The sequence below is a fragment of the Toxorhynchites rutilus genome, chromosome 2 (assembly GCF_029784135.1).
Source record: "Toxorhynchites rutilus septentrionalis strain SRP chromosome 2, ASM2978413v1, whole genome shotgun sequence".
Taxonomy (NCBI): domain Eukaryota; kingdom Metazoa; phylum Arthropoda; class Insecta; order Diptera; family Culicidae; genus Toxorhynchites; species Toxorhynchites rutilus.
In genome coordinates, this window is record NC_073745.1 from 161,215,069 (window position 1) to 161,231,788 (window position 16,720).

At 38.2% G+C, this 16,720-nt stretch overlaps 2 protein-coding genes across 3 annotated transcripts; one reads left to right on the forward strand and one right to left on the reverse strand.

The window, feature by feature from the left end:
* Positions 1-737: 737 nt before the first annotated feature.
* LOC129766288 (uncharacterized) lies at positions 738-1,553 on the forward strand. Its single transcript, XM_055766809.1, has one exon. The coding sequence runs from the start codon at positions 738-740 to the stop codon at positions 1,551-1,553; it is 816 nt and encodes a 271-aa protein (XP_055622784.1).
* Positions 1,554-5,637: 4,084 nt separating this feature from the next.
* On the reverse strand, positions 5,638-12,585 carry LOC129768896 (protein suppressor of sable-like). 2 transcript variants are annotated; one of them, XM_055770836.1, is made up of 6 exons: positions 12,374-12,585; positions 9,780-10,137; positions 9,571-9,719; positions 9,198-9,512; positions 7,339-9,138; positions 5,638-7,271 (listed from the first exon to the last, which is right to left on the reverse strand). In XM_055770836.1, exons 2-6 carry the CDS (start codon positions 10,057-10,059, stop codon positions 6,210-6,212), a joined length of 3,606 nt encoding a protein of 1,201 aa, XP_055626811.1. In that variant the 5' UTR covers positions 10,060-10,137; positions 12,374-12,585; the 3' UTR covers positions 5,638-6,209. The 2 variants fall into 2 exon arrangements, with proteins under 2 accessions (XP_055626811.1, XP_055626812.1); XM_055770837.1 differs by lacking the exon at positions 12,374-12,585 and adding an exon at positions 12,159-12,302.
* Positions 12,586-16,720: the final 4,135 nt, after the last annotated feature.

Sequence of the window (16,720 nt, forward strand, 5' to 3'; positions counted from 1 at the left end):
TATTTGCTAGGGAGATCGTTCGATATTATGACTGATTGCAAAGCATTGGCGTTTTTGTTTGCAATCCGTTCCAAGCCGTGCGCACGAATCGAACGCTGGGTATTAAGGCTACAAACATTTGACTACAGGGTGATACATATCGCGGGCAAAGAAAACGTCGCTGATTCCTTTTCCCGCCTGGCGGTACAAACTCCCAGACCATTCGACGTTAACGAAGAGAGAGTCAAGAAGTAACTATGTCAGCTCTTTCTTCTACAGCCCTTACGTGGAAAGAAATCCAAGATGCATCAATATCGGACCCTGAAATCAAAAGCGTCTTGGATTCTCTACTCAAGGACCCAGATAACTTGCCTATTGAATACCGGGTGGTGACAAATGAGCTGTGCCAGTTTGAAGATGTTTTGCTCAGAGGGGATCGGATTGTTGTTCCGAGATCTCTAAGGAATAGAGTGTTGTCGGCCGCCCATGATGGTCACCCGGGAATAACGATGATGAGGAATCATTTAAGGTCAAATGTTTGGTGGCCGAAAATGGATGCAGATGTTGAGAACTACGTAAAAGGCTGTAGAGGATGCACTCTTGTGGCAGCACCAGATCCACCGGAAACTATGTCGCGCAGTCAACTTCCGTCATATCCTTGACACACACTGGCGGTAGATTTTCTTGGTCCATTGCCGGATGGACAAAGTCTGTTCGTAGTGATTGACTATTATTCTAGATTTATCGAGGTTTGCGAGATGGAGTCCACCACAGCAAACGATGTGATTAGAGAACTGGCTATTATGTTCGGAAGGTTCGGCATCCCATCGTTTATTAGGGCAGATAATGCTCCTCAGTTTAGTGCTGAGTGCACAGAGTTAAAAGAGTTTTGTGAGTCAACTGGATTCAAAATTGTGAATACAATCCCTTACTGGCCCCAGTCGAACAGCGAGGTAGAGCGGCAGAATAGATCAATTCTGAAACGACTCCGTATCGCACAGGAGTTGTGTTTGGATTGGAGAAAGGAAAAGCGTGATTACATATTGACGTATCATTCGACGAAGCATTCATCTACAGGGAAACCACCGGAAGAACTTATGTTTGGAAGGCGCATCAAAAGCAAGGTACCATCGATCATGATCTTCAACGAGGATGGCGCAGTACGTGAGCGTGATGCAGTGGTAAAACAAAAAGGAAAGGACTATGGAGATGGTAAGCGAAAGGCCAAAAGCTCCAAAATTAAGGAGGGTGATACGGTACTGGCGAAACGTATGCGGAAGAGTAATAAGCTGGATACTAACTTCAGTAACGAGGAGTACATCGTGCAGAGCAAAGTTGGATCTGATACAATTATAAAATCTACAAGCTCTGGTAAAGAGTACAGGCGAAACTCAGCTCATTTGAAAAAAGTATTAGAGAGCGTTGAAAATAAAGATTTAGAGGATCCGCAAGATGGCTCCGTTTCCGAACCACAAGTCCGAGATGATGATCCTATCGATCCTTCTTCTGCAGGAGTACACATGAAAAGAATACGAAAAGCTCCCAGTAAATATGATGATTATATTGCTCATTAAAATGTAAAAAGTGTTTATATTAAAATAAATAACTCAAAAGGTAATAGTTTTATTCATTTTTATTCCAAGGGGGGGATTGTAGTATATTAGTCATCAAGAATCTTTGTCTCGGTAAAAATAGAGTTACCTTTCCGATTAACATACTTTGGTTTACTGAGAGTGTAGTAGTGAGAACATAGCGAAGATGAATCGGGGAGCAGTATCAGCAAGGGATTGGTGTGACGACCAGCGAGGGAAGAGGACGCGATACTACACATTCATTTTCTTTTCGAATATATTTTACTAGGATTTTTTTTAACTGCATTGTCGGAAATTAGATCATTAGTCAATGAAAGGATTTTCAAATAAATGAGATTCTCAGAATTCAATGAAATTTGTACCAATATTCTCAAAAATTTTACGATTTTGCAGGTGACACCCGATGCGAGAAAATGTAAACAAAATGATCAATTCTCTTTTCCACAAATCTGATCTAACCTCCCGTTAGCCTTGCTCTGTATCATCTCTAATAGACAATTCTACATGAAACAACAGTTTCCGTCCCCGTGAACTATAACACGTACATACAGGTACATACATTCTATTATTCAATAGACCATCCCGAGATCGTCGATTGTTCTCCTCCTGTTCATAAAACAGGCACGCTCGTTACTCATGTACCCGTGAATTAATCACCTCCTGCTAGCGAAGCAGGTACAACCGTAAATACTCTTGAGCCCGGAAACAAATTCACTTGTTTCCCTCCTGATTTTTTTAAAACAGACACATACGTCAGCATTATGTCCTTCATGTTTCTTTATAACAATCCCAACTACTCAATACTTATGCTCCGATTCATGTTACCAAGATATAATAACCAGGACAATCAATCAGAATCGCTGGTCTTTCCTTATCCCGGTGCCACCCATCGCAAATTTTATCTGTTACACTGTCTCCAGCATAGCCAATGTCAACTAGCATTACACCTGCAGAAATGCATGGGCTGCATGCGATATGCACCCGTGGACATTTCTATTTATGGAAAATCCGCCATTTTCCAGATTATCATCCCCAAATATTTAGCACTTTTTTTTCCATATTCTCGACATCAACATCAATTCGATTCTTACCGTGATCCCATCCTCGTCGCCAATTTGTAGGGTTCGGAGTAGTTTAAAATAAACACGATTTAACTAATTGATTCTGCGTTTGCCCACACTCAATATTTTTCACCTCCACGCTTCAAGTACTTATTCTTTCTTTCCCCCTTCCCAGTGTTGCCATACCGTCCGACGTTAACCCTTTAATAGAGCTGTGCGATCTCATCGCTTTCGACGAGGAGCATGACACCACACCCAGATTTTGGATGACAAAAAAGCAAACATGTATCTCATGTCATGTGTTTCAACTGCAAGAAAAAGTTGTTTACTGATGGTTTATTGAACTCCACAGCTCTTACTGCGGGTGCAGACTTAGGTTTACGATGAAAGTAGCAAGGAACGAATGGTTTGGATTCCGGTCTAGAAATCTCAGCCAGCACTTATGTTTTTTGTATTGGAAGGATGCTTCACGCTGTTTTTTTCTTGGCAATTCAAAAGCCAGACGGATCTCAAGATAAAGCAGGCGATGGATAAATACATGAGAGTTTTGATCCCAACTTAGGTGAGCATCCACGTGAGATGGCGTTGAACGAAGGGATACTATGACCGGTTCAATGTTGGTTTTGGATTTTTTTCAGTTTTGTTTTGTCTTCCAAATATAAACACAAGGCATCTATAAAAAGTAAGGACGCATTTTTCCTGTTAGTGAAACACAAACCAGATGTCGGTTTTACCCTGACATGGAACAAGATAGCAAATATGGTTACCAGCAGTACTGTGCAGAAAATGATGGGTGGTATCACACGTAAATTTCGAAAATTCATCCGAACAGCTGACGAATAATTTTCATGTACTTTTCCCTTAAAGTTCATTCAAAACCTACAAAATGACATCCTTCCCTATTTTGTACCACATTTCAATGCTGAAATGTCCTACTTTATGCGACCAAATTATAACTGAAACACGCTTTAGCGCCGTATCGATGTTAGGATGAATTGCTTCGAGAGAATATCTCAGAATATTGCTCAAGATGCCTAATGGCGTCGGAGAGCTCAGGTCAGGGAATAGGTCCTTCGCAGATCTTGAACACTTTCACCTCTGATGTTACTCGAAGATGTTACTCTGTCTTCCCTTATAAATGAAAAATCCGATGCTATATCCGTTTTAGCTTCTCCATGCTGTTCTAACTGCAATCTTATTTTCTCGAATACAGATATAACCTCCAGACGGAAACTATTTTCACTCGTCAGAGGGGCTGTGGAGTTTCCAGTTTTTTTCGTTTTCCGTGGTCGAGTAGCTTTTAAATTTCCAGGAATACCTAGTTGAATACACTTTTCTGAATGGCATGATTAGATGCCTTCTTCATCTACTCGAATGATGTACGCTTTACTTGAGTTTACTTGCTACGTCTATGGTCATGCCTTTTGATTGTAACGATTCATTAACTTTGTCCATAATATTTAGGGTGTTCCATAAGATAATAATGTTTAAAATCTATTTGATTCAGTAAAACTTCAGTCCCGTACCGTACTGTCACTGTGTTTGGTCGAATCTGTTAAATTAGTTAGAACAAAAAAGGCGGAATTAATGGAAATTTTCAACGCTAATACCGCCTGCCGTTGCCGAATTCTCTTTCAACGGTACTCTCGAAGACTCAATAACATTCCAACGTGTAGTTGAACTGCTGAAATATATCAACATGTCTTGTACAGTTCCAAAGAACTTTAACCTTGTAGGAGAAATTTTTATTTCCAGTTTTCTCTGTCGTGTTAATAAAATCTATAAAACATTCCCTGACCTGACACTTGCATTCTGTCAAATCTAAGATACGGATTACCTGTGTAAAGAATTGAAGAAACAGAAGCAACTACTCATGATGGATGTGAAGGGAAAAAAAGCTATTGAAAATTCTTGTATGTTGGTGTCCCCGGCTAATTCCGGGTTCGTCACTCGCACACAACGCTGCTGCACGTAACACAACTTATACAGTATCTTCAAAGTTCGAAATAAAACATATGTGTTCTAGAGGCGAATGAACTGAAAAGTTTAAACCCTCTTAAAGCCAAAAAGAAGAAGAAGAAACATATGTGTTAGTTAATAGGTTTGATCTCAAGGCGACCCCCAAAATCAGTTTTCGTTTTAGTCGACCTACGGGAAACGCCTATCGACCCCAAGAGGTCGGTATTAACCGCCTTGAGAATCTCTGACAGACCGTCAGATAAATAAATAAATGAGCAAAACAAAATATAAAAATGCTCAAGAGACTTGAACTTCCTGTGCAAGTAAAACCGTCAGTATTGATACATAAACAAAAATGATCCGACATCAAAACATCCACTATCCAGTTGTGCGTCATTTTGGTCTTGGACTCAGAAGACCTTCCTACTAGACCAAAAAAGTTGTTGTTTGTTTTGCGACAGTTATGCCAGTACTGTTAAATGTAGGGATATTCCTTTGAAACAATTTTTATTATGAACAAACACTTTGACACTTTAGAACACTAATAACATTATTATGTTGAGTTTTTGAAGAATGTTGAATAAACTAGAAAATCAAATAAAATCGATATGCGGATTGTATAGAGAAAACTTAATTAAACGGATTGTATAGAGAAAACTTAATTAAATGCTGTTTTTGTTCATCATGGAAGCGTTTTTATGTAGACCATAACGTTGTCAAAATAATATTTCAAGAAAATTACTTTTTTATTTCAATTTCCGGTGGGCATATATTTCTGGGTGCAATGAACCTAATCGATCGTCATTCATCACACGGCTACTTACCGGATTTACATTTTTCGAACCTGTAAAAAATGCATACTTTACTATATCATAGGCATACATATTTCATTCATGTTTTCGGCATCATATGTTGCATGTCATCTATAGGAGCGCTTCGTACAAATTGCTGAAAAAGGAACATGTGACATATATGGTAATCCTCATCGATGGGCGCAGAATGAAATAGACAAAACGCTTGTTTTGTATAAACATTTTAACATAATCTTTGATTCTAAGAATAATCTCTCTGGTTTATCTCTCTACTAATTACAATAAGTCTTATATTTATAGCCATACATGTAATAGTACTAATTATTAACATAAACCAAAATATTTGACAGATTATTAGAGTTGCCCAAAGCAATTATTCATACTTTCTCTCATTTTTAATAAATACTTCTCGAACCTGGTTCAATTCAGGTTAGTGGATGTGGATGAATTAGAGTATGCGTGAGAACCAACCATTCATTGGGCTTCTTATATTATATATTAAAACTCCAGGGCGAGATTTAATGCATTGTAGTGAAACAAACAATATTTTTCTGTCCACTGTTGAAAGGTCTATTCACATGGTATAATTATGTACAAAGAGGCTTTGCAAAGAAAAACTAGATTGAAGCTAACATTCTTTTTTTTAAAAAGCGGGGAATGGAAGCTCGTCGACATCGGCTTTCATGTTTTATGTTCGAGATTAAACGCGGAACTATCAAGGATGATAGTCATATATCATCGCTCACGTACCAATGTTATACTCCCATTTGCATTCGGCACTAACGGATCCGACCACTTGGATATTTTTACTTTTTTTTATCCATTCGTCGGGGATTATTATTACGACGATTAGGGTTGCCACCTCCTCCTCCTCCACGCGAGTTATTCCAACGATCATTATTTCTGAAATTATTACCCATCCTGTTGTTACCTCTCATGACATTATTACGAACGTTGCTGAAATTGCGTTCAAAGTTGGGCTGGAATCCGCCATTACCAGGTGGGCCGCCACCTCCACCCAGTCCGTCCTCGATATTATCGTCCCACTCGTCCAAAAGTGGTGGCGGATTGCTTTTGTTGATCTGGCCCATCGCAAGAAACTGCTCGAAAGGCATATTTGGTGCAACGCCCAATAAACCTGGTCGAACCTCCGGGGGACAGTTGAATCGAGGCAAATCAAACAGTGACGGTGGTTTTGAAACGGGAGGAGGGATATTTACCGGGGGAAGGAAACTCATCGAATGAAGGTTGATATTTGGCGGGGGAACAGAAAGCAGTGGTGGTGGCTGGGAGGGTACTAGAGGAACCTCGCAGAATGATACCGAATCGTCAACATATACATTCAGATTGGTCAGTATAAATTGCAACATTTGATTGTTGGCGAGAAGTTGCATAAAGTCTGCCAACTTTTCGGTCGATTTATCCGAATTGTGATACTTTTTCATTTCGGTTGAAAGTATCGCCAATTGCTGGTTGACCATGATCTTGTGCTTGGAACTTAGATCAGTGTACCAGTTCGAACGCTGGAGTATGCTTTGGACATCGAACTGTGAAGAGTTCGCCTTATTACCACTGGTGCCAGCGATGATGCTATTATCAACAGCAGTTCCTTGTGTTTGAGGTTTGCTTTCTAGGTTCCGCTTTGTTCGTGGGTCTATACGGGGTGCGATAGGTCCAGCAGTTACATTATTCGACGAGGGGTGCGTTGGAGATCTTATACTCTGTATCAATGAGTCTTGCTTGACATTGTCGTCGTCATTGTACATTCCAAAAATCCGCTTCAACCTTGGATCTTTGGTTCGCTCCGGTCGTGGTGTATTCCGTCGTATATCTTTGTAGTTTGGCTTAGGTATATCTATCTCGTAGACCTGTTAAAAGTGGAAAAATATTACGTTTCAAAGAATGCTATATAGTTTTTGAACATGTTTCTAATACCTTATATTCGATTGACGGGTTTGAAGAGATGGATCCATCGATCTCTGTTGCTGGTATGTAATTGGTCATTATAGGTTTAAATGGCAGTCTTAAATCTATGTCATTGGGAGCATTACTATCGTCGCCTAACTTTCCATCCATTTGGAGAAAGTTCAGTCTCATATCCTTATCTTTTTCACCATACATTAATGTTTTTGACTTAGAATCACTGTCGTCGCTGTTGTCGCTGGCATAAGGATCATCGTAAATAGACGCCCGTGACGGTTTCGGTGCTTGAAGATTGACTTTAGTGGTAGGATTGGAAGAAGTCACACTTCCTGATGTTGGTGTCCACCCCACCGTCAGAGAGTTTGGAGAATTATTTCCCTTGTAGGTCGATGGTATTTCAGAGACAGTACTATTGCTGTACATCGATTTACGACTGTATATATCCGTTCGGCCTTTTGCTGAATCGGAGTCATTTTCATATCGATCAAGAATACAGGATTCCTCTGGTTTTCCATATTCTTCCTCTGCCGATCTATACATTCCGAAAGGCTTTGAGTAGTCGATTTTGTGAGTTGCTAACGAATGGCTAACTAATTTAGTATCAAATACTGCCGGTTGGAGATTGAACAGTTTATTTTCTGCTTTGCGCTCTTCATTCTCGGGTTTGCTTGAACTATCCTTTCCACTTTCGTCCTGTTCTTCATCGTCGATACTGATTTTGAGATTGTTTTCATCGTCATCGTCATCCTCATCATCGTGAGCGATTAAAAGTTTGTCTGCATTCTCGGTGTTATAAATTTCTTCATCGTCATTCAAGTTCGAATCTTTGAGATACTGGGAATAATCAACAGTTGGTGTTTTGATTAAACTGTTGAGCGAAGTTGAAACTAACTCTAATTGACCTTCCTGGCTGTTAGAATTCTCTCCACCAGGTGTTTCCTGTACATTGTTAACCAACGGAAGGAATCTCATATCGACGTCTTTGCCACCGAGTGATGGAATCTCTTCGTCTTTCTGTAACGTTCTATGAGTAGGTGTTATACGCATATCCAAATCTTTATGAGGTGCCGTTTCCACGAAGTCAGGATCATCCGACTTTGGATCTTGCTTCGAGATGTTATCTCTCAAGGTTTTCATGTTTAATGTATTCAGTTGCAGCTCATTTATTTGACCTATGCTTAAACCCAGTTCATTCAGTTGAGCTACTGTTAGCTGACTGATTTGATCCAAATTGTGGATGCCCATTTCTTCCAGTTTCACGATTTGGTCTTGCGATATAACTCCAGTTAGATACTTCAAACTCAAGAAATCGTCACCAGATCCATCATTTGCCTTACTGCGCCCGTGGCTTGTGCCACCAGATTTTTCACACCATCTTGACCTACGATTTTTGTTCCCTCGATCACCAGCTTCCATCAGTTCTAGGAGTGAAGGAATCTTTCCACTCGCTGCCGGATTATCTGTTACAGTCTTATCAGTCATACCGAATTTTTCCATGAGCTTTCGGTGTGTGGCGTTAACCATTGTCGCCGCGCTCTCTCGACTGATTCGAGGAAAATCCCCGAGAATTTCCTGGGGAGCTGTCTCTAAATGCTTCATTAAAATTGCCCTTAACTCGTCTGTTAAGGGCTCACCATGACTGAAAAGGCATTTTTCCTTTTCTTTGCATTTTAAACCTAAGTAGTAGTACTTGCATGGAAAATCCGAGTGCATATATAAGCATTTTTCTCGTTTTGCACAGCAATCCATTAAGTAAAATTTACATAATTCCATTTTACGAGGACCATTGCTACGACTATGGTGTTTATCATCCTAAAAAGTGAAATCAATTATATCCTAGTGAAATTGACACCCTGCCCCGGGAAACTTACATCCGAATCGTCCCTCTTCCGCTTGCGGCCATCGCGGTTCGCCCTGTTGCGCTGGCGGTTTTTACGTTTTCGGCGATTGTACTCTCTGTCTCGTTCCCGGTCGCGATCCCGTCGCTCTCGATCCCTATCTCTGTCACGATCTCGCTCGTGATCACGAGACTCGTCTGAACTGTAACTGTCTTCAGAATCGCTTCGATCTGTATTTTTAGCCCCAACGTTCAAGGTGGGTCTTGGGCTGCCACCTCGCACATGTAACATCTCGTACTCGAGATCCATTTCGTCCATCTCGTCCAACTTGTTCGGAGATAGTTTCTTCTGTTATGAAATAGACGGAATATAAAATGTGCCAAGAATAATGTGAACATTGACAAACCTTATGCTTCTCCCTTTTCTTTCGCTTCGTAGGCACTTCACTACTTTCATTTTCGTCGTTATGATTACTGATTGTTGGCATTGGTGGCTGGACACCATCTTTCTTCAAAGCGTTAGCAATAGCATTTTCAACGCTTGTGGCCCAATCGTCTATAGTGTGAATGAAAACTCTAACATAGTTCTAACTTTTGTAGATTTTTTGCAACTTACCAACTACAGGTGATGGCTTACTTCTTTTGGAAGATTTGGTTACAGAAGCAGGTTCATCGATTAGACGGGGTTTTGAGTCATTTATATTTTTCACATTTTGTGTCTTTTCACGAGTTTCAAGAGTATTGGTATCGTCATCCCATTCGTCTTCTACTATTTGGATAGGATGTGCATTTTGAGTAACTGGTTCACAAGTCGCTACAACCGGAAAGTCATCCTCGTCATCCTCGATTTCGCCGTCTTCGATCTCTCCGTCTTCCAAATCTTCGTGTTCACTCATTTTGCTATGAATCGCACTAACTTCCTCACTTAGTGCTCAAAAAACTTATTGTTTATCCAAACAGATTGCTTTATGTTACTGGAAAGGGTTTAGGAAACATATTTAAAATACGTAGACTACAACATCACTCTTGGAAAAAGTTTTCGGCAAAACATAAAGTGTTGAAGGGAGTGATGGACATGCTTTACGCGCTCGAAACAAACGAATCTAGATTCAATTTTCAATGTTTGTTTAATTTTCCGGAACAAATCGATATTATGTGGTAAACTGTTGAACAATTAACATGAATGTGTTAATATTCATTGAACAATGTGTTTCAAAATTCGTTTGAAATAAGATATTTTTCAACCAAAAAGAAATATTAAAAAAAAGTATTTTTAGAGTGCTATCAGGCTGTATCCAGTTTTGAAATGCTTCAGCGTATTAGAGTTCGATAAATATTAGATTTTTATTTTGGTATTTTAATGACGACCGTTCCCTTCGAAGAATTCCGGGTGGAACGAAAATTAATATTACAACAGAAATGCTGTAATCTATAAATTTGTTCAATTTTATACGACGATTACTATCAAATGTTGTCACATCATATTAGGGAAATGCATTGTAATTGAAGGAAAACTTTCAAATTATTTTAACAGGCACTGTTACGTACACCCGTTGAAAATACCACTTCTCCTACGAGGAACATATATGAACTTGAAAGTATATAACACGAACGTGGACCAAAACTTTTAGGGGAGGTGCGTTTAGCAATCGTAACGAATTTGGATCCGGAATGAATGCATGGAATTTGCATTCAACGAATCGTTCTTTTGTTGAAGGGCAAATGAATAACAAATATATTGAATTGTTTTTTTCTTGAAGCGTTGTATTTAACCTGTCAGCAAATATTAGGGTGTTATGAATTTTTTTGTTCGAGAGAAGTACCTTTCTCAAGTTCGAGGAAAAGAGAAAGCATTAGTTCTTTACTTTATCGCCTGCAAATCAAAATTTGCGATGAGAATGAATGTGATGAAAGGTTACATGTTTCATAAAATTCAGAATAAGTTTTTTTAGATCCTAGAATTTTTAATTACTAGTATCGTCTTTAAGAAAAATGATCATTTTCAATTAAGGAAATCTGCTCTTAGTGAAATATTACGCTAGGTGTAAGCATATTTTTCGTGAACTATTAGCCTCAATGTACTGAACTTCCAATCCGCCAGGAAGATCTATTACATGAGCAGAAACAATTTTACTTCCTTCCAGAAAGAAAGTGTATGGAGAAGCTTCATATCCCAGAAAACAACAACAGATATTACCCTGAGTTTCAAACATGACCCAAAGATTTTTTTCAAATGGCATCCAAATTTTGAAAAATATTGCAAGGTGAGAATTTTTACAGAGTTACGAGAATTGAAATTTTTTAATGTATTTACATATGATATGCGCAACAAAAAAATGCTTATCTATTTCCATTGCACTGGTTTCTCAAGAAATATAAATCAGCATTATTTCATTGTAAAAAATATAGTTACAAGAAAATTCATTGGTTGCACTTATTTTCATTTAAGTTTCAACGAAATTCGTGAATTTACTTTAGTCTCGGTACTAAACGCACCGCACATAAGCGCATGAAATAACGAGCATCCGAATGAGATACTACGCATCAATGGAAAAACATATACGAATGCAGCCACCGTTGCAAATGTATGCGTGTTTTACGTGTGTGTGTTTCATCACTCGTCGTCATTCATAATGAACTAAATAGGCAAAGGGTATTTAAAAGAAAAATGTAGCGCCATTCTGAAAAAAATGCCAAGATTTCAGGTTATGCATGTTTTTGACTTTTGCCAGCCAGCCAGCCAGCTAATGGAATTCCATGCGGGGTTATCCAAATTGAATTTATGTTCACAAAATACACCAGGTATTCACGCTGTACCAAATCCGAAGAAGCATGTATATATGATTCACACAGACACAGTTCTACTGCGAACTGGTCGCACTTATATGTAATTGCTGGCAGCAGCCTTTTACAGCAGCGTCCGTCCTCGTTATCGATTTTCTCTTGGACTACAAAAATTTAAAGATGGCTGCCTTTCGTTCAAAGAAAAACCTACCAAGTTCACCGAAAATTCGCGACATTCGCTTGCAATAACAGGATTTTAGCAACGTAACTCGAGTCCATTTTTTACTTTCACTTAAACGCGTTTTTGTCTTAACGAAGGCCGTCTTAAGCCCCTCCGATTTGTTTACTGCATATTTCGACGTAACTCTCCAAGAGTGAATATTTTTTGAAAATTGATAAAAATGGCAAAATATCGGGCATACTAACGATGTTGAGTTTTGTTTCTTTCCGTTAATTTTCTGCTTACTGATGATCTCATAAACAGGGTGCGCTCCGTTTCTATTAATAAACACTGAATATGGTTTGATTCGATGATCATTAACATTTCTCTCATGTCATTTATCAAGATCAAAATTGGATTAGTTTTTGGACAGAGAATTTATAAAATACGACTGCATTCTTCCGCGTACAGAACTAAAGTGATTCACTGCCGCACTTTGTACATAAAGTGTTGGCCAACGGAGAATATTTGCACACGCACACACACAAGCAAGACTTTCATAAATAGCAGGCGGCATAGGAAATTTTACCGACTAGTTTTTACCGCAACCGGATTCAAATGTAACGTTGTTTTTATTCATTTCACACCCGTGATGTTTGATCAATTGATTATATCGTGTTCATAATATAGCGTAGAAGTAATGCAATCTTTTTTATACGCTATGTTTCGGGACGTTAGACTAAGGGTGCTCATACACTGTTTGACCGAAGCCAAATATTTGACTCTTTTTGACAGATAAAATTTGGTCAACGTGTACTGATCAAATATATTCTACACAAAACACGACAAGCAAATATTCAATTATTGGATGCCTAAAATATTTTTTCAGTCTGTTCTTCGAACCTGTCAGTACATGGTTAGGTTACCTTGAATATTTCAGTTGATTTTTTCCATGTTCGGTGTTTGATATTGTTTACTACTGTTGAAAATTGAAGAGTGGCAAACAAAATAGTGTTTGTACAAATATCAAATCAAACCTTATCTGTCAAAAAATATCAAATATATGACCTCCGGGCAAACAGTGTACGGCCACCTTAACTCATATTTTTTTTTGACGTGGGACTACGTCTAACCGGAATATTTCGTCCCATATATATAGAAGATTTCGAATGCTTATAACTCGAACATTTCTTACTGGATCGAAGAGATGTTTGCATCAATTGATAGGGAATATTTCTACGCATCTATCGCAATGAATAGAATGTTATGTTTCATTAGATAAACAATTAAATAACTGTGAAATGTTGAGCTTTATCTGAACGCCCTAACTGCCTTGTTTTGATTGGCCCGATTTACGGTTTCCCCAACACGACCATCAAAACCAAGCAGACTTGTGGAAATCGGCATTGAAAATACATGAAAGCTTTTGTTCCCTAACAGAGATTTCAAAACTAATGTGCCTGGGGAAATTGGCATGGCAAATTCATGCAGGTCGGGGATATTTTTGTTCTATAGAAGTTGAAGTTGTTGATTCATGCAAGCCGGGGGCACCCACATTTTTGTTTTGCATAGCGGGTTATTCAAGATTGCATTGAAGGATATGCCTTCATATGTTCTGCTCACAGAATTTCTACGTACACCATTTGATGATTAGGCAAAATGTTTTCACATTTAATTGAATTGGGAAATTGTTTCTCAGTGATTCACACGGCACGTATGTCGGATGCCAAAATTGAGAGCAAATTGAACTATCATCAGATAAACAATCGTCGTTTGTGCGTAGATCGATGCTAGTCAATACTGATTAAACGGACAGCCGATAGTTGACCGACTGAATAGTTTGAATGCGATCGGGATGCCTATCAAACTTTTTTATCGGTCGGTACTGAATCGGTGTAGTATGCGCATATGCATATCGCTTCATACTGATTAAGTCGTCCAACCAATCTATTGGTCGACAAAAGTCTGCAGTCTGCGGGAGCTCTTAGTTTTCAATGAATTCGAAACTCGCTCCACTACCCGTCTAAGGTTCTAAACACTCCCATATTGTTTGTAAGCCGCCGCTGCTCTTTATGATCATAAATATTGGGCCTGATTACGAACATCACTGCCACGTACGATTTCACGTCACTTACACTTCACTTAATCGTAGGATTACGTCTTTCGGGAACATATTGGGGTACAAATTTAAAATCGCAAATCGAGCACATCGTGAAAATTGTCCAATTTCAAACACTTATTGCTTAGTCATTTCATGATGGATTGATGAAATTTTTGCGTCAATCGATTTCGGAACTCCATAACAATTTTTTATATTGAATAAAATTATATATGTTATAAAACTAACCATCGAACAATTAAAAAATCTTAACCCCTATCCTAACGGAAATACCAACTTCTGAGTGGTCAAAATTGACGACACATGCGGCGGTTTCCTAACAGAGACATCAAAACCAAGCTGCCTGGGGGAAACCGATATTGCAAATACATTAAAGTAGGGGGAGCTTTTGTTCCTACCGAAATGTGCTCCCTAACAGAGACATCAAAACCAAGCTGCCTGGGGGAAATCGACATTGCAAATACATGAAATTAGGGGGATCTTTTGTTCCCACCGAAGTGTGTTCCCTAACAAAGACATCAAAACCAAGGTGGTCAGGGGAAATCGGCATTACAAATATATGCAAGTCAGGGGCATTTTTATATTGCAAGTAAGGTGAGTGATACGATTAATTCTAGCAAATTAAATTTAAATTTGGAACTTTAATGTTGGTTGCTTCGTGAAATTTCATATCAATGACTGATCGTGTATTGTGAAAAATTTAGCACAAGTGTAAGTGTAAAATCGTATATGGTAGCAGTTGTGTTAAAAATGACTTAATATATGAAACGGTTTATTTAAATTTTCATAAATAAAAACCAAGGTGTGTTTCCGCTTGAGAACTGGTCGTTCGGTTCAAGCTGTCTGTTTGTTTTGTTCATTTTCACCCAAGGAAAGTTCATACGGCGAGAAAAGTTGGAAAAATTAAGAAATATTCGAAAAAGTGATTTCCCATATGCTCTACATATAGTATTAGGTGTTGTTAGTCCAATTAAAATTCGCATTGGGTTGAATAAACACTCAGGAACTAAAAGTTATAAAATAAAATTACCTTTTCCATTTCAAATATGTTTTCTCTATATTAAAGTAACATGTTTTTACTGATGATAAAAATTGATAATTTTATTCGGTATTCATAATTATCTTATATAACATTGATGAGTTTTTTTTTCTATTTTCATCCATACATAACACTGGAGACATCTCGTCTAGGGTCACAGAGGGCGGTTTTCATCAAATCTTATTCAATTCCATTCCGGCCCCTGCTGATACTGATACGCACTATCTAATACTAATTACCAACCTTCTGTCATCACTCGGTTGTAAACACTGGTGGAGTGAACAAACAATACCCAACAACCAAACAAAACGGCCCTTTTCGGGGCCACCAAATCATTATCAAAGAGTTAAATTCTTAAAACATATCCAAAATCAACAGATAGCCTAACGGAATCCTACGTCAACTATGCGGTCGTGTCTCAGACCCCTTCTGTGACTTTTTGTGTCTATCATCGTTGTCACGGACAGTTGCGTATAAAAATGAACTCCGTGAAGTGAAAGTGTTCATTCCCGTTTATAAGAGACATGTTGGTTGCATAATGTCGGGTGTTTGAGTCGGTTGCATAATTTTGGTCGTTTGAACGTTATGTAGGTAAAATTAATACAGCGTATGAGAGAATATTCCATTTAATTAATCGTATATTTTAGAATGACAAGTTTGCGATTACACCTCGGCGATTAGTTTGCTGAAGATGAGGAGGAATTGCTCGGGAATAATGTAGTTGTTGAACATATGGGAATGTAATTTTACGCTAGAGATAAAACATGACTATTATGTTCAATAATTGGAATATCGCATACTCTTGTACTTAGCTCTGTCTTAATCGTTTGAATAGTGAGAAATATTTAGAGCCATTTTTTATGAACCGTTTCTACTATTTTGATGAATAATAATATCTTCTATATCTCAGTACAAACCCAAATTCATCCACCTCACGATCAGTATAATCTGAGCTACTCCCATTTGGGATTCTGAAGTTTAATCCTCTTAAACTTCCCATTCTCGTGTAATTTGATATACGGGACATGAGATTTGATTTAATTATTTAAACAGAAACTGGTCAGCACCATCAGAAGCATAATCCTCATAGAAAACATCTGATGGGTTTCAAGGAATTTGACAAAAGCGAAAAGTGATTCAGATTTTCTTAAGACGCATATCAAAATTATGGAAAAAGAATTAGAGAAGAATTTTAAAACAGTATCTTGTGAATGCTTTGCAATGATTGACTCATTCTTTCCTTGTTTGAAACTAAATATCACTTTTTTAATATTCTTTCGTTCAAAGTGTGTCTTCAAAACAATACCGTTGAAAATATCTATAACGTAAAATATTATAACTATCGTCCTAATTCTGGTCTGGTCCGCCAATTGCGAATGTTTGAATTACAAAAAACTAGCTCTGCAATGTTGGAAAAACTTAACCGTTATTATTTTATATTCAAAATATCAACAA